The sequence below is a fragment of the Empidonax traillii genome, unplaced genomic scaffold (assembly GCF_003031625.1).
Source record: "Empidonax traillii isolate 1590-97213 ecotype Southwest subspecies unplaced genomic scaffold, ASM303162v1 scaffold97:size1219025, whole genome shotgun sequence".
NCBI lineage: Eukaryota > Metazoa > Chordata > Aves > Passeriformes > Tyrannidae > Empidonax > Empidonax traillii.
Window position 1 is genome coordinate 783572 of NW_020955290.1, and position 26542 is coordinate 810113.

The window sequence follows — 26542 nt, forward strand, 5'->3', positions numbered from 1 at the left end:
AGATATATTAAAAAAATAAAATCAGTTCAGTGATTATTACAAATGGATGTTAACTACAAACTGCTTGGCAAAACCATCTGCTTTTTTAAGGCTATTCAATAATGAGTTTAGCTATGTGGCTGACCACGAGGTATATTATACTGTCATTAGAAAGATCAAATGATAGCAAATATAGCAGATAAACTGTTAGTTGTTAATTGAATTTACTCTTAACACTAAAGAGTCATACTATTGTATGAATAACTGTAAATTAAGCTTTCAAATTAAAAATGTATCTGATTTGGACAATGAATTAATCCTATTCTAGACTCAGATATGCTAATAACATCTACCGCAAAAGATATTTAGATTAAACCGGGGCTCAAATATTTGAAAACTAAAAATATAACAGGAACTCACTCACCTTTTGTAAGGTCACAGTGTACTGTTCCCATATCAGCTCTTCCATGCCTGGGGCCTGTTGCACACAGAAACCGATTAGTAAAACACAAAGCATAAAACTATCTAAATTAAAATGTAGGATACCCCACTAAAACACATGTTTTAAAAAAATGCATATTCTAATACTTTGGTAGAATTAGTATGAAATCCATGTATTTTAATTATTGACGATTTTTCTTTAAAAAAGGCAAAAAACATTAATGTGTCCAGGGTGGTAGAATCCCTTCACGTTTCACTGATTTAACAGTTCATTCTGATTTTCCAGAAAAGCCTTATTCAGCAAAAGCATTTAATTCAGACCAACTATCATTGTTCTATAGCCCTGACTCAAATAACACAAAATACTTATGGAAGACCTCCCCATCCCACCATGCAGTAAGATTAGCTGTTGAAACTGAGGTCTTCATAACAAACTAGACTTCAGATCTCTTGCTTCTTGTTCATGTGGATTTAACAAAATGTTTTGTACATTATGAATTACATAAGTAAGTATTTATGTTCCCATCAAGAAATTAAATTTAACAGGAAAACACAGTTTATCACTATGCAGTACATAGTACACATATAGTATGCAGAACAGTATACTATATAGTTCTGTGGCACTTCTCAGTGTCACACTTTCTCAGTGTTATTTCCACATTTCCATTTAAAACTGATCATGAACTGATCAGTTTATCTTACATGATATAACCTGAAACCTTTCCAACACAGCTTAAAATATAACACAGAATAATCACCCAGCTGTGATGCACCATAGAGTACACAGCCTTCAGTGCCTGCCCTGTAAAACCAGGAGAAAAATGAGGCACAGTATTTGACACACTGCAAAACACTTCAATATGCAAAGCATCCATTGCAGAAGAAAACTCCAGGCACTGCATAAGTACTGCATACACATACTCACGCCATAGGTTTTATTTCTTTTTACTGCTAGAAGTGGTCTTCCCTCTTGTGAAGCTCAAAAAATTGAAGTTCACACAGAAGCTCATTTTAGACTTAATGGTCTTTTTAAGGGCATAGGAGGGATTACTGACAAACGAACTCCAAAACAATAGACAGAGAAGTGACAAAAGAAGGGTATGCCTGTACTTTAAGGCATCCTCTGTATTTCCACAGTAAGTCTTACAGCAATATACAACCATTTAGCAAGCTATAGATGTTATTTCTTGTACGAAAAAAAATTCTTGGTGCACTGTTCCAGTTGATTCTAAACACCCCAAAGAGCAACTAGATTGACATTTTCCACTGCACATTAACTGTATTGAGAAACAAAATTAAAAAAAAGTCCTGCTCACAGATCCTGAGGGAATATGCAAAACATTCAGCATTTTTACCAGGAATTTTACAACACTGAGTAGTGTTAAATTTCCAAAAAAAGAACAATGCTTTCCAGTTTCCAGAACCTTTGGGGTCTAATTTAGGGAAAAAAATATATGTAGAAGAGGATGGTTTATATTAAAAATAATACATACAAGTAATTATTTCTAAATTTTGACTTGTCTAGATCAGACAAGAATGTGTTCATAACTATTAGTAATAAACCATATGTGTCTTGGGGTCAGCGGTGAACATGCTGAATCACACAGTGAAAATTATTTTATCTGATATTCCCATTTAACCAGCTGATATGCCTAAACTTTTAAATATCTGAAACTGAACTGTCTCACTACATATATGTCCTTACACAGAGAATCCTTGCCATAAATAAAAAATTCCTCCTTAACTAAGCACTTTTTCTGAACTGCTGTGATGCTGCCACAAATAGAAGCAACCTCACTTGCTTGTCTGGCATGTAGGAAAAGGTGTAAAAAGTTTACCTACTACAGACCTATGGCTATAATGTTGCTGTCCTGCTTTTCTATACAATATTTTTAAGCTCTGCAAAAAAACCAGTCTGTGCTAAAGAAGGGTCTCAGTGCCATTTAAATTTCAGCTGACTTCACTGAATAAAGTTTTAGAAATGAAAATCAGTATCAAACAATGGGTAAAATTTGAAGGACAAGCAGGTTGGTTCAAATTTTGTAGAACAAGGGGAGATGGAAAACCTTTTCCACCCTTCTCTCCATAAAAAAAAGGCCTTAGCACCTTCCATGTGTAACAAGAACATCACTTAAGTTCAGTTTGCACTGTATACAGCTCTTAGCAACTCTACCTCCGAGCCAAGAATACTGAGGTCAGCTCTGAGCAGACACAAGACCAAGGCAGGCAGAATGCAGTTGATGAGAGCTTACTACCCATGGGGACAAAGAAAGGACTGTTATTCAGTACAATGCTGCAGGAAAAGGACTGAGGAAAGCATAGTAAAGATATCAGGGATGGATTTAAGGATATGAAGCTGGAAATTTAAAGGAATTTCCTTCCAGAAAAACTCAGCCTCCCATGAGCAGTGCACAACAGCAGAGATGTATTGTGTAGTAAATCAAAGCACCATAAACTAACAAAACTTTACTTTGCTCTGACAAATAAGTCTCATGGTATCTTGTAAAAAAAAAAAAAAAAAGGAGTAAGAATGAAAGAAAAACTACTTCCTACAGACAGTATAATTAGGGTCGTACAAGATGCTGAGCCTGTAATATCATCTCATTTGTGCCTAGAAAAAGTTCCTCATAGGATCAGTGACTGTTTCAGGTACATTCTGTGTAAATTTTGGGGGTTTATTTTTAGCTTGAAACTGTTACTGAAAATTAAACAAAATATAATTAAACAATTCACTTTTAAATTTGCTAAGTATTTGTTAAAGTAATACATTTTTAGAAACTGCTCCTCAGAAAACTGTCTCCCATTTGCTGTATGCTACATTAGGAAAGGAAGGTACACCATGTACTTGCAAAGCTGATTTTGTACATAATAACCAAGACAACACTAGTTCTGCCATACTGATAAATCTGTGCAGGCTCTGCAACACGGTTCAGAGAACTGAATGGTCACCTTGAAAGCCTGTAAGGCAAAAACACATCTGTACTCCTCAAATCTCTAAACAATAATCTCTTTAACATTATAAAATGTACTGCTGCTTGTCAGTGTCGGTATGCTAACCCATACCGGCAGATAACTGGAGAAGAGAAGACTGAGAGGGAGGGAAAGACTAAAAATGCTATAAATCATCAGTGGGGGACTTAAGCAAAACTAGTATCGAAGTCTCCACCCCAAATGTGAATTCCTGTGGAAGTCCGCATTTTATAACGTAACTCTTCTCTGAATGCATCAAGTGATGAGTTATGAAAAGACTCCATCACCTTGCCAATTTCTTCATACTTCATCTGTAAGGAAACACAAAGGGATCCTGAGCAGCTTGTGCATCCCTTACAGGATCGCAGTTTCACTGCAAGATAGCACACCAAAACACTGGAGAGAGAAAGGCAGGCAAAATGGTTAAGAACCCCACCTCCAGCTACTAAGAGTAACTGTTTTATAAGTCTACCCAGGTTTGACACAGACAACAGACCACCTGCAGTAAATTCATATTACTGTAATTAGCTAGTCTTAATTCATTAGTGACTAAAGTCAGTCCATTTCTAATTAGAACACTGTAGTCGGGATTTGCTTAAATCTGCCTAATGCTCATATACTAAAATGACAGGTGCTTTCTACATACCCAAAATAGACTGCTTAACAGAATCTTTGGCAGGAAACTAGTCAAAGTGCTAAAATCGCCTGTGTGCTACAAACAGGCAGATGTTGCAGTTCTCACTGACATTCATCAGAGATTTATGCAATTACTTGCTACTGAGAGATCACTGAAGACAACTTCATTCATGCTGAAAGAAGAACAAAACCAGAAAACCCGCCACAAAAGTCATCTGGCTATAAAAGTGAGTTGGAGAGGGGAGGGATATATGAGGAGAGGAGGGGAATAAAAGACCTAGAGCAAGATGCAACAAAAAGCAACTCACGTGCCCTTTCAAAATCCCCAACTTTTTGACTGCATGTGACCACATTCGCTGCAGAGCTTGAGCTGTCTTCATTGTTGCAGGATATAATCTGTGAGGGAATGCCGTACATCCCCGTCTTTTCATCTGTTTTCACCACTCAACATGGTTATGTAATTCTAATACAATAGTGGCCTACATACTCGAACAAATCCTGCCGTCAGTTTCACACAGAAACACATCAAAACCACAGCAGGGAAATCTACTGTGAGTTCAACTAACTCTCACTTTAAGAGATCCCAGGAAAATGCAGTGTGGAAATGTTTTATTGGTTTGTTTGTTTTTAAATTGTCAGAAATAGATCACTTTGCAGCAATTTATTCTTCTTTTAAGCACATATGGGGTCACCCACTACAAACCTAATTTAAACCCGAAAGCAAAAATGGCTTAAGAAGCACAGTGCAGATTATTTGAAAATTCATATGTTGACTATAATATTTTACAGCTTTCGCAAAACCATGGACTTGGCTCCAGCAAGCAAAAAGAGAAATAGAGACAAAATTATAATAGCTGAAAATAACAGACACTCTGTTTTCCCTCAAACATTTAGTAAGATACATGTAAGAATGATAAGCTAATCATACAGCCGAACAGATAGATTACTTTTTGGTAAATAGGTCAAGCTATCACTCCCATTTATGCTGAATGAATGCTGTGAAATTTAAGCTTCAAGTGAACTTTTCCCCTAGACTTTATGTAAGTTTCACTGGCAGTGAACAGACAGGAACACACACCAAGTGCTGGTACATAATGCTAATCAAAACCCCCATCCATAGATTGCATTTTTCACTAGTAGAACAATTTTAACTGCTGAAGAGTATGAATTCAGAGAGCAGTGAAAAATATGAAGGGTTGTGTTTTTTGGGGGGGAGGGTGGGGGCAGTACATGTGTTGAAGTCTTAATTCAGCATCCTGTATTTTGCTTGTGACCCTATCTCTGCACTAGCCAGCAGAACTAGGATGAACAGAGGCTTGTACCTTCAGCACTGAGCTGCCAAGACTGAACACCAAGGGATCCAGGAGAACCACACTGACACCAGCCTCTGACTGCAGCACGCATGTGGATGCGAGTAGTTTGAAACTGCTTAATTAGAGTTTGGTACAAATAGTTTAGAATCTCCATCAACATTTCTAAAGAACAAACACATTCCTCTTAAGAGACTCACATTCACAGCTTCCAAAATTGTTTTATATTTATTTATTTTTACAAAAAGAGCAGGAAGAATAACAAGAAGAAACAAATGTAAGAATGTCTTTGAGACTTCTCTAGCCCTATCTCCTTAGTTTTCCTGCTTTCCTTCTCCTTGCCCTAACAAAGTTTTAACAGCACTCCGAACACTGAAAAACCACCAAAAAACAACTGTGATGACATAGAGAACGAAAATGGTGAAACACAGTCCTTGACCTATAGTGGTTATAACAGCAAGACTCTTTTTTCTTTGTTTTGGACTGTCTTTTTCTCTAAAAGATGATAATGAGAAAGATAAATAGATTGAATACATCAAAACTCAAAAGGAAATTTTTCTGAAAAAAAATTTCAAAAAGCAATCAAGAAGTCTAGGAATGTTCCTGAAAATTTTCTTGCATAGTCAGTACAGGTGCTGTGAAGAGACTAAAGACTTAGCAGAAAGATGACGGCTTTTGCATGTGGGTATTTCATTCTTTTAAAGTGAGATGGAATCAATTTTTTAAGTAACAAACGAGCTTTGTCATAGACACTGTCTTTTCACCTTACCTGCGTGCCTCTTTGCAAAGGTTAGAGGAAACTATAGCCTAACTTCACCCACAGTACAAGACCCAATTACAACCCTATCACATATCACATCTATTTGGCATTTATTATCCCCAGACATTTAAAACTGAAACTCTTTTTGAAAGCAAGCTCAGCTCCAATGACAAATACACACTCTGTTTCTTTGTGGGAGTCAATTTGGACAATAAAATGTTTGTGAATCACGTGAGTAAAGATAAATTGAAAACTAAGCATGCTGATCTGTTCTATAAACTGGGACTGTGAAAAAAAGCCCCTTGAAAACTCAACAGAGCAACCTCAGAATGTTGCAACAAAACCTTATAGCTGAAGGCTGCATCTCTCCACTCACCAAGAAGAAAAAGTTTTACACTTAGCACTATCTATTTTGATTTTTATCTCTCCAGACAGTGAAGAAAAAGGGTATTTCCTCACACATAATCTACAAAAGACTGTGTAAGCAGAAAGAAAATCTAAAATGGTCTTGGCTCCATTATGGAAATGACACACAAAAGAAGTCCTTCTGTTCCTGTCACCCCACCCCTGCTCCCCATCCCCCTTCATCTGCTACCATGGACTTACGCATAAAAGCCTTGAAAGGTGAGTCTAGGTTTTCTGTAAAGACAGACTCCTACACTGAAGATGATCGAGAACTTCAAGCTTAACTGAAAGCCACCCCCCCTGTATAAGATGGAGGACAGGGGCTCTTCTAGCCACTGATAGGAGCAGCCAGGTGGAGGCAAAGCTACATCAAGACATCATCAACATGCCTGATCTAAAATACCAGGTATGCTATGAGAAGATTCAGAAACTGTCCTCACACGTTACCTGCCTGCATAAAGGCAATTACAACAAACAAAAAAGGATGGCCCTAGATCTGTCGGCATTCAAAGACCCTGATTCACTTCAATTTCTGAATGACTCAGAAGAAATGCCCTTCAGGAGGTTGAAATTAGACTATCTTTAAGGTCCCTTCCAACCTAAACCATTCTGTGATTCTGTGTATTATCAGACCTTGTGTGAGAAAATTTTTTTCCAAAATGCATGTAGAAACAATAATATGAAGGATTGCCTAAAATGACCTAAAGAAAATATAAACTGAGCATAACATTTCTAAAAATTTGTAGATTTGATAAGTTGAATGTAATTACACTAAAAAATAAACAATTTTTCATGCAAAAGAAATGATGTTAAAAACTTTTCTTAATCATATTTCACTTAAAAGTTACATCATTCACTTGCTATAATTTGTAAACTCATTTTAAAATTGTACTGGCAAACGTTGCATAAAGGACAACAAGCCTATTCCAGGCATTCACAGGTATTCACAGACACACAGGTATTCACAGACTAATCTTTACTTCTTAATTTACATGAACACTTTTAAAACTGTCAAATGAGAACTGTTTACTTAAAAATTATGTTTTTTTTTTTGTTTTACTTCTTTTTATTTTACTTCTTTCAGGAAGAGTATGAATCCATCATGACAACAAGGCCCACATTCATTACTTGACACTATTCTCAGCACTATTTCACTACAAATTTTGCTTCCAGTTAGCAAAACTATACCTTCTCAAAAAACACCCAGTGCCAAAGATGTCAGCTGCAGAGCCAGAGCATAATTTAGGCTTCTTGACATCAAGTCAAGTAGCCTATCCACTGAAATGTGTTGTGCAAGGAAGCAGACAGATTGTCTCCATTTCTGGCAAACACAAGTCTTGCACCAAAACAGCCTCTGTAACAAGAAAACAGGAGTCAACCTTCTCCCGCTGTGAGAATTTTAGTCAGCTAACAGATGAGGAAAAATTCTGGGGTGGCAGAACTTGCATTAGTTTCTACCTCTTGTTGCTCTACGACAAAATAAACACCTTCCAGACTGCAATCTGAACTAGAATCCCCTCCTATCCAGAACTGAGGAGATGAATGGCAATAGTACCATTCACCAGACTATTGAGAATATTAATTGACAAACACATCTATGTCTCATTTGCATTGTAGTCTGATACAGTGCAGCCCTGAACATTCACAGCATAACACCTCAGATCATTCAGTGCACAAAAATCGTTTAATGAATAAGCCAAAGAATATGGAAAAAGTTTGCATACACAGAGAAGACCTACACTGATCTGCAGCTTTTGACAAGTTGCGTGCTTTTTAATGCAAAATATATTACTTAATCTAGGTCACAGCATTTCAATGACAAAGAATGCTTAAGCGTAACAAAGAAAATCACAATGTGTCCATATGCAGTCCCTGCACTAGCATTCTTCAAATGGTTCTCAGCTATGAAATTGCATCCCTACTCAAGAGAATTTTTGCAGAAATTTATCCAGGCACAGGAAAGAACCCTGCATCAAAATACAGGCATGAGTTTTGAGTTCTGAAAATATTTATTTTTTCTGCAATTCCAAAATAGAAAGGTACTAACCTGGACACTGAAAAGAAGGGAGTAAAGAATGAGGCATAAGGCATCCTTTTGCTGGATTATGGCATGAAGCACATAATCTCCAGATAGTTTTATTTGTTTTGTTTCAATTCTATATTAAAGAAAACTGGGGAGGCTGTACATGTAAATATCTGAGTAATGGATACACTAGACTCTTTGGGGAAGGAAAAAAAAAAGCAAGTGTTTTTCAAGGACTTTTTTTCATTAAGCCAGTAAAATACCATCTACGAAAACTCTGTATTTCCTATATATTTAAAGCCAAACATTTACCGATTATTATCGGAGCTTTTCAGAAGACAGGACAATCATTTTCAGAACAAGAAATTGTTTTTAATTTGTTTGTTTGCTTGCTTTCTAGGGGCCTACTTCTTCTCAGACCCATTAAGGTTTCCTTGCCTCTAGAAACAATCACCTTTGGAAGGTTCTCAGATGATCAACACCCCTTTTCATCTTTGGCTATGCAGGTTGTTTTTCCCAAACACACTACCTGTAGGCTGGGTACAGCTTCACAATATTATCAACTAAACAAATTCTTTCTGACCATAACAACTTCCACACTCTTCCTCATTTTTATGCAGCTCATTACCTCACTCTGCAAATTCTGCTGTTTAACTCTTAAAAGTAAGCCAAAACAACTTTCTAAAGCAACAAAAACCTTCTAATTTTTTCCTCACTGAATTGCTCTCTTGCTGCTTTTGTGAGTTGAACTGACAGGCCAAGGGAGATAGCAGAAGGAAGACTAGAACTCTGCCTATAAGATCAACTCAGACATCAGATGAAGCTTCACTTTTAAGGATGTACAAGGATAGGAGAACCAGATTTTATGTTTTTAAAGCATAGAATCATTCAAGTTGGAAATGGCCTGCAATATCGAGTCCAGATGTTAACCTAACAGTGTCAGGTTCACCACTAAATTATATTACTGAGTGCCACATCTACACGGCTTTTAAATACTTCTAGGGATGGTGACTCAGTCATGACCCTTGGCAATCTGTTCTAACATTTGGCAACTCTTTCTATGAAGAAATTTTCCCTAATATCCAATCTAAACCTCCCTTCGCACAACTTGAGGCCGTTTCCTCATGTCCTGTCACTTTTTACATGGAAGAAGAGACTGAACCCCACCTGGCCACAACCTCTTTTCAGGGAGCTGTAGACAGCTCAGGTTTCCCCTGAGCCTCCTTTATTCCAGGCTAAACAACCCCAGCTCCCTCAGCCATTCCTCATAGGACTTGTGCTCCTGATCCTTCACCAGCTTTGTTACCCTTCCATGATCATGATCCGGAGCCTCAATGTTTTTCTTGTTGTGAGGGGCCCAAAACAGAATCTGCATTGAGGCCTCACCAGTGCCAAGGACATGGGGATGATCCCTTCTCTAGTCCTGCTGGCCACACTATTTCTGACACAGGCCAGGATGCCACTGGCCTTCTTGGCCACCTGGGCACACTGCTGGCTCACGTTCAGCCGCTGTCAACCAGTACTCCCAGGTCCTTTCCCACCAGGCAGCTTTCCAGCCACTCTGCCCCAAGCCTGTAGTGCTGCAGGGACTTGCTGTGACCCAAGGGCAGGACCCAAAACTTTGTCTTATTGAACCTCATACCACTGGCCTCAGCCCCTGGATCCAGCCTGTCCAGATGCCTCTGCAGAGCCTTCCTGCCCCACAGCAGATCAACATTCCTGCCCAACTTAATGTCATCTGTCCAAATCATCAAGTAACATATTAAACAGGACTGGGCCCAGTACTGAACCACTGGGAACATAACTTGTAACAGGCAACGAGCCAGCTTTAACCTAATTCCCCACCACTCTTTGGGATTGGTCATCCAGCCAGAAGCAGGGAAATAAAGGAACAAACCGAAAAACGTTTAATGGAAAAGACAGCAAAATGGAAGTTCCTAAGTGGTTTCAAGTTTACTGAAGACTATGAGAAAACACATTATACATTAGTTGACTGTTCTACTCTGCTCTGCACTGGTGTAGCCTCATCTCAGGTCCTGTGTGCAGTTATCAATATATTAAAGACTGTCTAAAGGAGGGCAACAAGGATGGTGAAGAGTCTAGAAGGGGAAGCAGTACAAGATGCAGCTGAAGTCACTTGGTCTGTTCAACCTGGAGAGAAGGAGGACCAAGGGGAGACCTCATTGCCCTCTATAGCTTCCTCATGAGGGGAAGCAGAGGGGCAGGCACTGATTCTTCTCTGTGATAAAGAAGGCCAGTGATAGAACCCAAGGGAACTGCCTCAGTTGTGTTGGGAGGTTTAGGTTGGATATTAGAAAAAAGGTATTTCACCCAGAGGGTGGTTGGGCACTGGAGCAGGCTCCCCAGGGAAATGGTCAAGCACCAAGCCTGACAGAGTTCAAAAAGCATTTGGATTACATTCTCAGGCACACAGTGTGTCTCTTTGGGATAGTTTTGTGCAGGAGTTGGACTTTGATGATCCTTGGGGGTCCATCCAACTTAGGATATTCTATTTTCTATGATAAAAAGGTATTTTTTATATACATATATACACAATAAATATTTCTGTCCCAGTGGCACTGATGAACAGAAAGCATGGCTTGCCTCTCCTTCGCTGCCCCGTGCTGCGTATTACAAAGGTGTACAAGCACTAGGACCTGCGCTGCCATCTCCTGTTGAATTTGCAGGGCACCTCAAAGTACTGAGCAGGCGCCACCAAAGCAAGCAGGAATCAGTATTCCAGAAGGACCCCACGGCGTTGGTGTCCCTGGGCCGCTCCCGCCCCCGCCGCGCCGCGGTGCTTCGAGTACCGCCAGAGGGCGCTGCGCCGCCGCACAGGCCCGCCCCGCCAGGGACGGGGACGCAGGGAATTCTTCCCCGCCGCGGGAACACCGCCGCAGGCCACTCCTTCCGCTGGAGAGCGGGGCTCCGTGATACACAACGCGTTCGTTTATTTATCCCTCAGAAGGGCTGGCCTTTGAGTGATTTTTATAAATATAGTTTGTAGAAGTTAAAAAGAAAAAAAAATTCCCAGAATTCTCATTGTGACAAAATCCTACTTCAAAACTTCCTTTTCATACTAAAGATGACAGAAACTCTGATGTTAAAACAAGGTGTTAGGTTCTTTTGGTTTTGTTTCTTTCATCTCAAGCACATATCCTATCATCAAACAGACTGTGGGTGTATTTTTAGTGATTCCAGTTTCTTTAAGTGCCTTTTCACCACATTACATGATGTGGTGAATTAACGGCACTGTTTATACAAAGGAAATAAACATATTCCCCAAGCAGTTTTATGTTTTGGAGAAAATCTGGTACTCCAAAATAAATCATGCATATTACTCAGCAGAGACATCAAGATATCATGAAAACAGGTACCAGAAAATTAGCAATGCTACAATTTAGAACTTAACAGTAAAAAGCAGAGTTGCATTTACATTTTCAGAATGGAACTTTCTTTCAAACTACTTTTAATCCAAACTTAAGCAGTGTACACTTTCAGAAAGTACTATGAGGTCCTTTAAGGTCGTGACTGTGCTGACAGAGAAGATTAATGTCTCAATACACCAGAAAAGTCAAGCAACACACACACAGAGGTATTTCCTAAAATTCATTCACTTGTATTTCACTTGTGATCTCATGAGAAATCAAGAGCAACAGTTAATCATTTCAACTGAGTACACAAAAATTACTCAGGATTTTGTGGTGGCTTTTTAAAACAATGATGCTTATTGAACAACAATCTTTTTAAAAACTGCCCATTCCCTCTCCACTTATTGTGGGAGAGGGTTAATACAAAAGCAGCCACCTGAACTGATGTGATGCTGTCAGGAGGAGGTCCTCATTTACCATGATCAGGATTGGGGATGGAAGGGTGGGGGCAAGGGGGTGATGGTGAGAAGGGCAAAAAGCAGTGTTTACCCAGCAGGGTGTGACAAATTCAGAACACTAACTCAGCATTAATGTATAACCTCCACGTGTTATACCAAGTAAAAGTACACACGCAAAACTTCTCAACTTTTCTGTAACAACGTGGAGGAAGCAGAGTAGTTTACACTTGTTACAGCTGAATTCTACTGGGCTTATATGTATACACATGAATCATTGCAAAGCAGTACAATATCCCATCACAAACAAAACAAAAGCCTGTTCAAGATGAGGACTGGAAAAAAAAGAAACCATCTGTATTCAAAACACAGCTGCAAGATACTGAGGTCTTACCTACCAATAACCTAAAACTCAAAAAAATTCAGGTTAGATCTATTTCAGGAGCAAGTTCTCTTCACTGTCTTTTGCCCAACAACAGTTCTGTGATTGCCCTGGTAAAATTGTTCCAGTACTCCCCCCACAGGAAGCACTCAATTCTCCAAAATTTGTGAGGGAACAGCTTTAACTGAAATACAAACCTGCCATTTCAGAAAACAAAACCAAACAACAACCACCACCACCACCAGACAAAAAACCCCACAACAAACCGGATCCCATTCCCCTGTCCACCCCCATTTAAATTATTTTATTTTTTTTTTTTAGAAAACAGTTCTCTTGCGAACACTCTATCAACTAACAGCTCATCAAAGTTTTCTTCCTTTTCAGACATTGCTTCACAGAGGATAGTTAGAAGCTGTTTTTCCTAGAAGTGTTCTGGGACATACACCACCAGTCCAGTGGAGAAATGTCAATTTACTCTCCAACAGGTGTTGAAGGGGTTCTAAAGAAAAGAACAAATCTCACCTCCTGGGGCACAGCATGTGCCCAGTCTTGCAGTAAAACAGATTTCTCCACCATGCCTTTTTTCAAAAACTCAGCACAGCTTCAGGAGATAAAAACCTGGAAGCCAAGTGATTTCATTTGAAGATCAAAATTAATCTAGGTAAAAGGACGAAAGACCAGTTATACTTGCCTATGTTGCCTATGCATAGACACACTGAAAAGTGAAGAGTTTATTTGTTGTTTTGTTTTCTGAACAGTTTTCTAGGCTTTCACCTTGACACACAGACTATGGCAGCATTAAGGGTTTTTTTTTGTACATGCTACTAGAAGGTAACACTACTAAAGAGACACTGGTCTTTCAGTTCACCTAGTCAACACTAGCTTTTAAGGCTGTCTCTGACTTAGCCAACCTCAGTCACTTTAACTGTAAACCTAACACATTTCTTTACAGTCACAGTAGTTCTGCACCTCCTGCTCCTTGAGATCCCCACACAAATTAAGTGTGAGAATCAAAGTGCTACTGCAAATTGCACAAAAAAATAAGTTCAAGAGGACTGTTCTTCCTTGGCATAATTAAAAAGGAAAATTATGTTTTAATGTACTTGCAGTGTCAGGATTTGATGGTGAGGTAAATTAAACTCAGTAGGTGTGCATAATCAGTTTCATTAAACTAGAATAAAAAAATTAATGAAATTAGGCACTTCAGAAATGGTGGGTGCGCTTACTTTATTTCACAGTTAACTTAATTTTTTTTTAAATTAGTTTCCTCTGCAGCCAAAGCACAGCTTTTACTCTCATGGCATCTTAAAATAATAAAAATTGAAAGAAAAAAAACCCCAAAGCACCATATGCATTGCATGGTCCAAACCTCTAACTATAATTTTATTCAACTTCAGTGATACACCTTGTACTGCTACTGGTTTTGAATGCTTCATCTTCCTACACCTATATTCAAATAGCAAACCAAGCAGTACAAGTGACTGACTCCAGCATCAAGAGACTGCTGGCGAGAAAATACACTTCTTCTATTCCATTTGTTATTCCATGTATTATATAGCTTTGAAATCCGACAAAAACAAGCTGGCTATCTGTCTACAGCTTCCTGCAACCTTTTTTTGAAAAGCTAATTCATTATTGTGATAAAATCCAATCAGGTCAGCATTTATATTCAATCATCTAGTTAATGCAAGACTATTCACACAATGGTCCAATTGTTAGTTTCCAAGGTTCATCCCAAACCAGACTGTCTTTCCCTCTTAAGGTTTCCAGTAGCCTTTATTCTAACTCTATTAATAGAAGAATGATATCCCATATTTTTGGAAGCATTTTACTTTGAGTTGAGCATTTCTGTGGTAGTAAGATTACTTACTGTCACGTTAGCTTTCTTTTCTTGGCTGAAAGAAATCTGAATATAGTTCTGTGTAATGCTTAAAATTTAGTGGTACATTTGACCACACCTAAGACTAAAACCCCATAAAATTCACATAATGCATTTCATAGAATACCAGTGCTGTATCACAAACCTCAAAGAACACAAATGTCAAACAAAAGGTCACACTGACACTCAAGTTAGATAAAGAAAAGCTTCAAATGCATTTATATTTCTGTAACAGTAATAACCTAATTCAACTTTCTATTTAAAAAAAAAATTGAAAATTTGTGACAATTCAAGATACCAAAACTCTACAAAATTAAGCTGTTTTAAGCTATGTATTCAGCATCATTCTGATACGTTCCACAACAAACAGTTCGATTTATTAGCCACCTCTTCACTGTTTTCTAGTCACACTAGTCATACCTCTCTGCATTCCTTTCCTTCTCCCACCACAGTCCTGCCTTCAAGGTCTTAAGCCAATCAACTCTCCCTCTCAAGATGTCTCAACAGCCTACTCAGTCATGCCACAGAGCATTGCTGAAGTTCACTCCTAAAGTTTAACATGCCTTGCACCCTGTATTTAAAATGAAAACAAAATCTGTTGCAGAAGAGAGTTTAGTAATTTTTCTGTCATCCATACAGCGTCATGCACAGATACAAATGCAAATCTGTGGATTGCATTTGAAGGGTTTAGGTCTCTAAGTCTTATACTGATAGTCCTCACAGTACATTTATAAGAAGAGGCAACAAACAAACTATCATCCAGCCGCTCCCAACATCTCAGACACCACAAGACAGTGACTAACCCAGAGACTGCACCTGCTTCAGTAAAACACATTCAGAATCACCTTGCTCACAGCAGTTTCCTCCTCAAGCCTTCAAAGGCCTTTTGGGGTTTTTTTCAAACAAAAAAAAGCATATAGGCTCCCCACAGCTCTGAATTTTTCTGGGACAGTGTCACCAGCAATCTGTCATCCAACATAAAGTAGTATTACACTAAAATTCACCACATACCTGAGGATAAGACAAGACACTTTGAGGTAAGAAAACAACAGAAAGTCAGATGAGAATGGTAAAATTCAAGTATTTTCCATTCCTTCTTTTCAATCCTTTTGCAATGCTGGATGTGAACTCAAAGTATACCATGCAGTTATGCACATGGTATGCATGACTTTGCTAACATCTGAACACATTGTTATCATAAACATTTCAACCTCCCCCCCCAACTTATGTAGAAATTATTCCTCTACCAACAGTCATCCAATAACCAATAAATCAACACAAGGCGCAGAGGGGTAAAGTCAGCTCCCTTTTTCTTTAGTATCAAGACAGTAACTTTCACATGGTTGGTTCATTCCTAAAGCACTAATCTGAGTTTATCTGCAGCCATTCTTTCTTCACTTGAAAGGATGCCAGGAGAACAATTTGAAAGTAGAGCCCTTGATGCAATATTTCTACCAAGTCAACACTTCACATGCATGTACCATCAACATAAGGAACTTCAGGCTTCACTCCAATCATTAAATGAAACTAAACTGACACATGCCTATGAAATAGTGTGATTTCCACTGAACTGCAAGCTGAATGCGCAAAGAATAAGCTAACTAGAACAAGCTCAGCAATAGAACAAGTTTTATTCATCCTTTGGCAACTTTCAAAAACCACATGAGCCTTTGAAAAGAACTAAAAGAAAAACAAGACAATCCTTTTGCATATGCTGAAATGAAACTAAACAGCTTAGAATCATTAAGGTTTAGAAATTCTTCCATTAAATTACCATCCAGAGCAAAAGCTCACTTCGGTAGCAACTAAAAGTTAATTCTCAGTTGAGATCTGGAACAGACAGTTTTCTTTTGTGGTCTGAGCCACATGAAAGAGCATTATACACTTCAAGAACCTTCTGACACACAAAGCAGGAGCAATCATAATGAAGTTTTTTGCTTGTTTCCCATATGAAAGAAAATGAAGTAATGTACCTTCCAATTGGCAAACAAGCTTTAAAAAAGGTAAGAAAAATTTAATCCCTTTTTCAAATAATTTGTGATCCAAGCGTTTCAGTCCATCCTTATTGCTGCAGAAGACATCGGGAACTTATCTGCTGGCTTCTACAAGGTAAAGCAGGAATAGAAAGCTTGAAAAAGGAACTCAAAATTAGGCCAAATTATAAAAACAGGCAGAGAGGTTAATGGACAAAATTTAATGAGTAAAATTTATAGTTTAACACCTTAGCAACATTACAATTAAAAAGGCATCATAATAACCTGCCAAACAAAAAGGCACAGAGAAAATGACAAAACATACTCAAGACATCCACACAAGTATTTCACATACACTGAAGGGACAGTCAAGACATATATATCAACAGTACTCTGGTACAGGGCTTCTCACCTTCTACCAATAGCTTGACAAATGTGTCATGAGGCACACTGACACAAATAGCTAGGGAAGAACAATTGCCAAAGGGGAGCTGAGTTTATAGCAGTTGTTAGAAGTAGACGTCTGTCTGCAATCAACACTATGTCTTTAAAAGTTTGACACCAGGGTTTTTTGTAACCTGACCTACTGTACACAATCATACTGAGGTAAAGCACATACAAGTATTTGTCAGCTGACAGAAACTGAAAGGGAGCTCCGGCAAAAGTACCGAGTCATAAACAACATCCCCACTTTGATGCTAAACTGCAAGACTTTAAGGAAACTTGAAGTGCTAGAAAATAAAAATTTACAGCCAAACTGCAATCATTACTTAGACATAGACAAAACTATACAAGTACAGATCTACACAGAAACAGGAGTTCTGAAGGCATCATCTGAAGAGCATGCACACACATGCTACCAATTAGCTATGCTACTGTCACTTCAATTGCCTTAATAATGTATCAACTCCATGAACAGGATAACCAAAGCAACTGACCAATTTTTATTTCTGGAATAAAAATTACTTAGGAAAATAATGAAATAAAAATATAAGTTGTTTTTCATGCTGTTCTGCAGCTCTTCAAAAAGCTTCTGAAACACTGGCTGGACAGAAGAATCCTCAGCCATGGCTACTTAGAAGAAACGCACATTATTCAGTAGATTTTTGCAAGTGCTGGAACATAGGAAGAATAGCAATCAGTGCCAAGTACTGAGCCTGGCAGCAAGCTGCTCAGTTCAAAGGCCAACAATTTGCCTCTCACAGATTTGTTTGTGGAGCCCAGAATGACAGTCTAGTTGGACATCCTGCATTCTCTCCAAAATGTTCATACTAGGAATCATAAGGGGTGAGCATTCATAAGAGAAATGCTTTCTCATCACAGAATAGGTATGCATATGCAAGAGAAAGATACATAGTCTAAGTACATACATATTATTAAGTAATAACTAAATTAGTAATAGATAGGTGTATCATTTCTTGTAGCTGTATTAGGATGCCGTAGATCAGAGTGTGGGGGGGGGGGGGTTCAAGATTTTTTTTTTTATATTGTGGGGCTTTTTTAACAAGAACCATGAGAAATTCAGTTATGAAACACTCATGCAGTATTATTAATCAGATCTAGAGACTACAGCAGCTGAATATGTAAAAAGATATTGCTCTGATTATATAATGGGGCACAACACAAGTCAGACACCTGGAAAGATGCTGCTGATCATCTGCCTGCTTAGTTAACTTGCTAGTATTGCAGGCCTTGAAGGAGCATTTTCTTTTCTTTACTGTTTACGAGGCTGCGGGATAGAGATGCCTGAAGGGTTCATGAAGGCATCTTTCCTGCTATTTAGTAAGTTAGATGATGCTTTATTCCTACACAGCATTGAGAATAATTGCATGTACATACTGGTTTACACTGTACACTTCAGTTAAGATGCATTCAGGAACATAATTTTGCCTTAAGGTTGGTATTTGCAATACACATCTATCCTATCAGCATAGATCACACAAAATTCTTGGTAAGTCCTTCATTTCCACAGTAGAAGTATATTCCAAATATGGCTTTAAAAACAAAGTGATTTTAAGTTCATTTGCAGTATTAACATAGTAATGAATTATACCATATTATTTGCCTCATAAACCACGTAGAGTTTAGGTCATTCAAAAAAGATTCCTGCAGCATCAATGAGGTCAGCTTCCTAAGAAAATACTGCAACTTACCACTTTCTGTTATTAAAAAAAAGACTCCAAAAATGTTTCCAGTGTCCATTGAATCCTCATTTGTCTTATAGTCCTAATAATCACAAGCTGTGAAAAACAGAATTCCTGGTACAGTTATGAATTCTATATTTTTTGCACAGCTTCATTAGGAAAAATAAAGAGAAAACTAGAAATCATAGCTGTAGTATCTCTCCAGATTATTTTTCTCTTTTTACAAATTAATGCGCAGTTGTCTTTTTAAAAGAAATGGAATTGTGGCCTTATTAGTAACTCTGTTATAAGGAATATAACCACCGCAGTAGCGACACCAACGTCTCCATACTTAAGTTCAGTCCACATTAAGAAACATGAGCTTTCTCACAGTCTCTCACAACAAGCAGAAGGAAAGATCAACCAAAGCTCTCTTTTTGCTGACAGAGAAGCTGGCACTGAATTCACAGCCAGCACAACCTACTTCCATAGTGCATGGACTCACAGCTGTCAAACAAAAAGAAGCTTTATCCAAACCATTTAATTCTTATTTCTTTACATGAAAGGCAGTCCCTAAAACAGTTTGAAGAACCCTCATACACTCAGTTGAGGCCCAACAACCAACACTTTTTATCAAGCCAACAGAACGCTGTAACTAACTTCAAAAGGATTCCATCAATATTGATAAAAGCAAGTCGAAAAAAATCTTGCTATTTGAGACTAATGGAAGGAGACAGACAGCATGGTCTAGCAATACAACATTTGTTGAAATACACTGCAAGGCAGCTTACTTCAGGAACCATTCCATACTGACCCTTATTTTGTTTAAATGAAGTATTTAAGCAGCAGCCATGTCAAGTACATGTCTCTAGACATAGGTTCTGTAACTACCATAGCTCAAAGGTGCACAAGTCAGACTTTCCATCCATCTCAAGTCAATATGTAAACCTCATTCCAAAGAAATCCCTGCAAGGCAAGTCACCAACACATTATTATGGGTATTTCTATTTCTCTCACCAGAGCCATCAGTAAGTGATGGCTGCAGCAACAGAAGTGTCAAATACATTGGGATAGTACAGGTGAGGGAGTGAGACAATAACCCAGATCAATTGCACAACCTTTGTGGTTAAAAGAACCCCAAACAAACACACAAACAAACCCAATAACAAACAAAAACCAAACCATCCAACCAAAAAAAAAAAACCAAAACACAACCAACCAACCAACCGAAAAAAAAAAACCCAAACCAAACACCGCAAACACACATACACTGGAAATAATCGCATAAAAGAACCAACTGGTAGTTCGCTGATGGCCAATACCACTAATACATGCAGTATGGGGCACTGGCTATTACAAACATAGATTTCATACACAAAAAGGATGCTTGGAGTACTAATTATTCTACAAGCCACAGAACAAAGTACGAGGCATAAATAAGTTGTGTTTATGGCTTCCATCCACATTTTAGCGGGGGTGGGGGAAATGACTACAGATAAATTCAGTTTCCTGCATGCTGCCACGCACACCACACGGTCCCTCCACTCCTGACAGATGCTGTGCTGCTCCTAGGCGCTTCGTAGCCTAGGAGTATTGATTACTGAAGTTCAGCAACTGACAGTATAAAAAGAAAAGAAAAAGCTGGGGCCAGGGCGAGGGAGAAGAGGACTTTATCACACTCGGGAGTTTGTTCCTCCACAGAAACAGGACTATTTTCGGTTAAAATACTGACTTGCCAGTATTTAAAATGCAAAGCTACGTGTCGCCTTCCAGCGCCGCGGGAACCGGCCAGCTCTGCGGAGGCCGGGCTGCCTCCCCGCTCCCATTTCACTGAAAAACCGTGGGATTTCCCCGCGCTCGGCTCCAGCATTGTCTCCGCCAGCCCGAGGCGGTGGGAAGCGCGGAGCAAACGCGCAGCCCACCCTAAGCGGGTGCTCCCCCGGCTCACACCCGGAGTGTGGGCGGTCCCGGCGAGGCTCGGCGGTGTCGCCGCGGCCGCAGGTGAGTTACGCGGGCTGGAAACACCCTGGCACGTCGATGTTAATCGAGCCCCTCGTGCCGTGCCGCAGGTGCCGTCCCGCTGCCCTCCCGGGGGACATGGCCGGGACAGGACGTGCCGGAGGGCCAGCCCGGCCGGCGGAGGACGCAGAGGGTGACGGGGATGGTACCGACCTGCTCCGCCCCCGCCGCGGGCTCCCGCGGACCGCTCCCGGCGGAGCCCTGCGTCGCTCCCATAGTAACATCGCCGGCCCCGCGGCCCCGGTACCCTCGGGAATGCTTTTCCCGCCTCCGCCCCGCGAGGGAACCGGTCGGGCCGCTGGCGAGGGGCTGCGGCGGAGCCCTGCGGGGCCGCAGGAGCCTGGCAGGACAAAGCTGGCTCTGAGAAGCCCGCCACAGAGAGACTTTGTCCTGCCGGGGCCCGGCCGCCCCCGCCGCCAGCCAATCATGCCTGCAAACGCCCCGGGGAGGCGAAGAAACATTTTCATTCTCTCTGGGAAGAAAGGAATTGTTATTCTCCATTTACAAAAATATTTCTTGTGTTCCTGCCCTTGGCAGCAGCCAGGAACTGACGCCCGTCACAGGACAAACGGGAGAGATGGGGCGCGTGGCCCAAGCCCGGTCAGCCTTTCTGACATGAGGCTTTTGGGCAGTATCCACAGCACTGCTCTGTCAAACAGACCTGCACCAGCAACATCCACCTTTTCTGTCTGTGTGTTTTTAGGAGGACGAGGATGTGAAAGCCCCCTGACAGCTGATGGATTCCTCAAGTCTGCAGCCTTTGGTCAGGTTTCCTTACCACCACTTAGCCCCTCCACTTAAGTCTTGACAGTCAAAACCCCTGCTATTAATTCAGAGGTCAAATTGCTTGGATTTGGGGCTGTAATTACGTATGCTAAAAAAAGCATGTTCTTGAGGTAGCTATTCTTAAGAGCTTGTAGAAATGAGTGGTCACTAAAAGCACTAAGGAGGAGGAGACGGGCAAAAATTGAACCACACTTATATTCAGAAATAAAGACTTCTTTCCCAGTGCTGCCATCTTCCTGGATTTTTGCTATTTTGGGTGGATGAGGCAATACTTGAATTAAGTCTTGGAAGGAAGAAACTAGAATGGAGACAAACTGTAAGGAAAGAGTTTTCTTAAAACAACAGCTACAATAAAAAAATGCAAACAGCCTGTTACTTTGTTTAGCCTACCCTCAAATTTGAAGAGAGAAAAAGGCAGATAAATGCCAAATTGTGAACTTTTTTCCTTCATCTGGTCCTTCCTTTCAGTTTTACAAGTGAGTTGATACCATACAACTTTTGCTGCAACACTAGCAGTCTGGTGTATGATCACTTGGAAAAATGAAGCATAGGGGGCCAGGCTCCTCACACACAAAGGATCCTATGATAGCATTTGGCACCAAGAATTCAAGAATTTCTCCATGAGATGCAGCATGGCAAGGCCAAACAGCTGTCACTTCCACACCAATGCACACTTCTGTACACCTGTGCAAACTGGAGGCAACTTTCCAAAGAGCTAGGACTGGCTGGCAACATCATCATGGGATATTCCATCACAACATCAGCAGAGAAATCCATTCTCCAGTACTTGTTGAAAAGACATCACACAGTGAAAACAGCATGATTTTGCTGCTGACAACTAGGTAGTTTTAGATGCAAGAAAAGTTTTTGTTTTAAACTGGATGGCAATATACTTTTTCAAAAAGAGAGTTTGTCAGACATGGGACAGAGAAAGGGGAAGCCACTAGGTCGCTGTGACTGCAGTCTCTTAATGCGTATACCGAGTTTGTAGCAGCATAAAGTATTGTACCAGCCTCCTGCAGCTGCTTCCTTCCACACAGGCTCTGGTAGAAGACAAAGAGCTAGAACTTGATTCCCCCACTAAACACTACCTCTTGAGGAGTGCAGGCAGTGCCAGGCAGAGCAATCGAAGAGTCTACCAATCCCATACAAGGCCAAGGAAGATTATTTCTTGTTCCACAGAAAAGCTATGGCTTGACCTAAAACCTCCTTTTGGCATGTTCTGTGACTTCATCAAAGTCACGAGGTATTATTACTAATAAAGGCTGTATAACCCTCCCCCAAGATGTAGGGCAGCAACCAAGGTAAACAAACTTAGCTAGCCTGAGGTAAGTCTAACAGAGATGCAGGAACTGACCCCAGTTAGGCAAGCAAGATAGGCTGGTTTTCAATCCCTTACCATGAATCACCATCTGGGAAGGACCTATCAGTTTGTCTCCATTTAGTTTCCTGCAATAACAGATGGAAAATAATCCATGTGGGCTTATCAAAGTATTTCCCATGTTTATCCATAAAATTTCTCACTTGTAAGAGGAGAGGACACATATCCTTTCCTGCTTTCTTATTTCTCTTCCCAAACCAAACAGCTAATCTGCCATAATTAATGAATCCTCCAATACCAGCCTCCAAATGTGGGCAGTAAGTGGCATCTAGTGCTAATGCTTACACTAGAGCTTGGCTAAGAGCCCAGATGCCCATACTGATGCTATGGACTGATGTAACTAACAACAAAGTAACAATTTCCAAGTTATTTATACTCCAACCACAGAGAAAAAACTTACAGGCCTGCTCTTTGACCAAGATGTTCTCCCAGGGTGGTTATGCAGGTAGGCCTTATGATGCCAATTAAACTAAACATGGAAGGATACAAGATATCAGTGTAAACAGTGATGAGTGCTGCAGAAACTCCTCCTGCAGCTCAAGTTCCCATCTCCCGTGGCAGGAAAAGGGAGAACAGGTGCTCAAAGCACCCAATTCACCTAACAGCTATTCCACGGGAGGACAGCATCCCCATTCTGTTCCCACGTAATCCAAAGGAAAACAAAACCAAACCCCTAAACTGCAGCTCAGAAAAGCACATTATTAAATGTATAATTAGATACAACCTCTCCTGCCTCAGCTTTTCTTAAACACCACAAGACCCGTAAATGTAGATAAAGAATACCTAGCCAGAATTCTTCTGGGACAGCAGTGCAGTCAGAAGAGGGGCAGGAGTTCCAGACAAATGGTCTGATCAATCTATGCAGGTCTCCAGGCACTTTGAATGTTTGGAGTGCATTGCTGCATGCACGTTTCACTCATTAGTCTCCCTTTGAAGTGGAAGGTGCAGGTCCAGTTGTAGTCAGTCCTGAAAGGGATACTGTTCCCACGTAATGGAATGATGAAGAGTAAAGGCTGGGTACAAGCACCATGTCAAAATTACACTAACTGGACTATAAATGTGCAGCTCTGTCCTCTGCAGTGTTTAGGACCAGCTATTCTGCACGTGCAATAACTGTACAAAGCTGTATCATGTGCAGGGGATTTCATGAAATGTTATGTAGGCACGCAGAAATTTTAAAATTAATGGAAAGATTAATTGGTATTAACTTTGGGAAAAACATGTAAATAACTTGCAGTGAACGCATTTTCCATTGAGATTTTCAGTTTAAGAAATCAAGGGAGACATTGTTTGCCTACAGTCAGATTGAATCCATGGTCTGTGTAGCACGAATTTAGAGAGATCACTTGCTGTAGCCTGAGTCATGGAAAACCTAGGACATATTCCATAAATTATCTAATGCTACTGTGAATGAAGCAGTTGTGCTGCTTCCAGCATCCACAGAGGGAACACCCATTTAACACTACACTACAGAATGCAAATTTAAAACAAGCAGTTGCCTCTCACAGTTACTCCTGCCAACCAAGTAAGGCTATTCAGCAACTTGCCTGCAGCAACCAAGATTTCTTACCATGTTGTTATTCCAGTTCTCTCCACCTCCTTTCCACCATCAAGCCTTTTAACCTGCCCCTCTGACAAGCAATTATTTTTCTCTTTCTTTAAATGTTAAAGTTCAATACTTTAGTGCTGCTGGACAGCACAACAAACATAGGCAACCCCCTTAACAGATGGGAACAGATTTCAGCAGGAGATACTGGGAATATAGGATGCTAGTCCAGTTGTTGAACTGTCTGAACATAGATGTCAGTTTTGCTTTTGTTTTTAAGCAAGTGTTCGTGATCTTGTGATGATAGGCACTGTAGAAGTTTCTAAAAATACCATGTTGCCAAACAGCCTTTCCCCCTTCCCTTCCAGGCAATCTCTTTAGACTGCCATTTGTCATCAGCCTGCAAAATCACACAAATCAGTCAGCCCAGTCCTACTTAAATGATTCATAAATCCAATTACGTCCGCTTCTTTATATAGTAAGCTGGGCCCTAACAGATTCAACCTTCAGGATTACAGGATGTGTAGGTAGCTGACCTCTGACTCTCGAACTGCTCAGGAGCTACATATGGTTCAAACACATCGCTCTACACTGGCGTTGTCACATGTATGGCACAGTAATCTTAATCTATGTCTTAGGGGGACTGGAGAGGAGACATCATGAATACTATCTCAGCACTTGCTACCATGTGTAGAAGTGAGTCCAGTAGAGGGTCACCAAGATGGTGGGGGCTGAAGCACTGACCCTGCAAGAGGAAGTGTGGCAGCTGGGTTTGTTTAGGCTGGAGAAAGGATGGCTTCAGGACATTCAATAGCAGCCCATTGGTGCTGACAGGAGGAGACTGAAGCCAGGTTCGCTTCAGTGGTGCGAAGCAGATAGGAGACAGTGAGCAACAGTTCAAACAAGAGAGGTTCAGATGTATGTAAGGAGAAAAAATTTTCCCCATGAGGACAGACAAACCATGGACCCACCGCAGAGAAGTTGTACAGTGTTGTGTTCTTGGAGGTTTTCAAACCCCAGCTGGATAAAGCAACTTGTTCTGATCTCACAGAGGACCCTGTTTTGGGCAAAAGGTTGCACTAGAAACCACCCGAGGTCCCCTTCCACCTGTATCAGCCTATCATTGTGGGGTTACTGCATGACTCAAGTGCCAGCGTAATGCAGCATGATGCAGTCATTATCCTGCCCCTTGTCTCCACTTCCTAAGTTCAGCTTGTGATTATGAAACATAAAGATTTTGGCACACAGCTGCAGGATCTGGTCAGTTGGCCACCTCTGATCTGGTGTAAGGATGAACAGCTATACACACTTTCCAGGTCTCAAAGCAGCAATTCTAAGGCTGTTATTTTAGAAAAGACAGATGTCCCTGGAAGAAACACAGAGTCCAACATAAACAGCATCTCACACTTCATATAGATCTTTGATGGGGTTATCAACAGTATAAAATCTTTTGTCACTCACTGGACCACCTATTTTGATGTTCTCTAGATAACATATATTTTTTATTTTTTAAACCCAGACATACAGATTTACCTAGGCACTCTGGATCAACAGAATTTAAAACGCAGATAATGATTTAGAGCAAGAAGCAGCACTGTTCTAAGTCAAACATAAACTCAATTTCAAGTTCATAAAAAATTTGAAACACTGTTAAATGCTGAATAACTAGGAACAACACTAAAGATACGAACAGTACGACATAGAATAATATAGTATATTTTTCCTCAATAGTTTTGAAATATTAGACACAGTTCTACCGGATCTCACACATTACAAATTTATTCTGCTAAAACCCAGAAGACTGCTTGTTTTGCTTGTTGCTACTTTATTTGCAAAGAATATGCCAATTGGAAAATATAAATGTATAGCAGATTTCACAGTATGGATAAAGCAGCATAAGGATATGCAGAAGTGTTTGATAACAATAAAAATCACAGTTGGGAGAATAAGAAATACAGTCTACTTGCTCTAAAAATATTTTCATCTGTGCAATGTTTTAAACTACACTGCAGTGTAGCTGAAAATTACACTGGTATGGCAAGCAAATGAAGTAGTTTGACCTACTGCTAAAGAGTACAACAGGGACTTAATATGCCGTTACCT

At 40.1% G+C, this 26542-nt stretch overlaps 1 protein-coding gene across 4 annotated transcripts in view; it reads right to left on the reverse strand.

Annotated features, from left to right (window-relative positions):
* Positions 1-26542, reverse strand: part of TJP2 (tight junction protein 2) — a 49918-nt gene that overhangs the window by 21261 nt on the left and 2115 nt on the right. Inside the window, exons 1-2 of one of the 4 annotated variants that reach the window (XM_027881852.1) lie at positions 20880-21052; positions 404-457 (exon numbers count right to left, since the gene is read on the reverse strand). In XM_027881852.1, coding sequence (XP_027737653.1) covers positions 404-457; positions 20880-20942 — 117 coding nt within the window. In that variant the 5' untranslated portion in view covers positions 20943-21052. Of the gene's footprint in view, positions 1-403; positions 458-3677; positions 3787-4334; positions 4422-20879; positions 21053-26542 lie in introns of those variants that run through there. The other 3 variants (XM_027881851.1, XM_027881853.1, XM_027881854.1) reach the window with 3 other exon arrangements.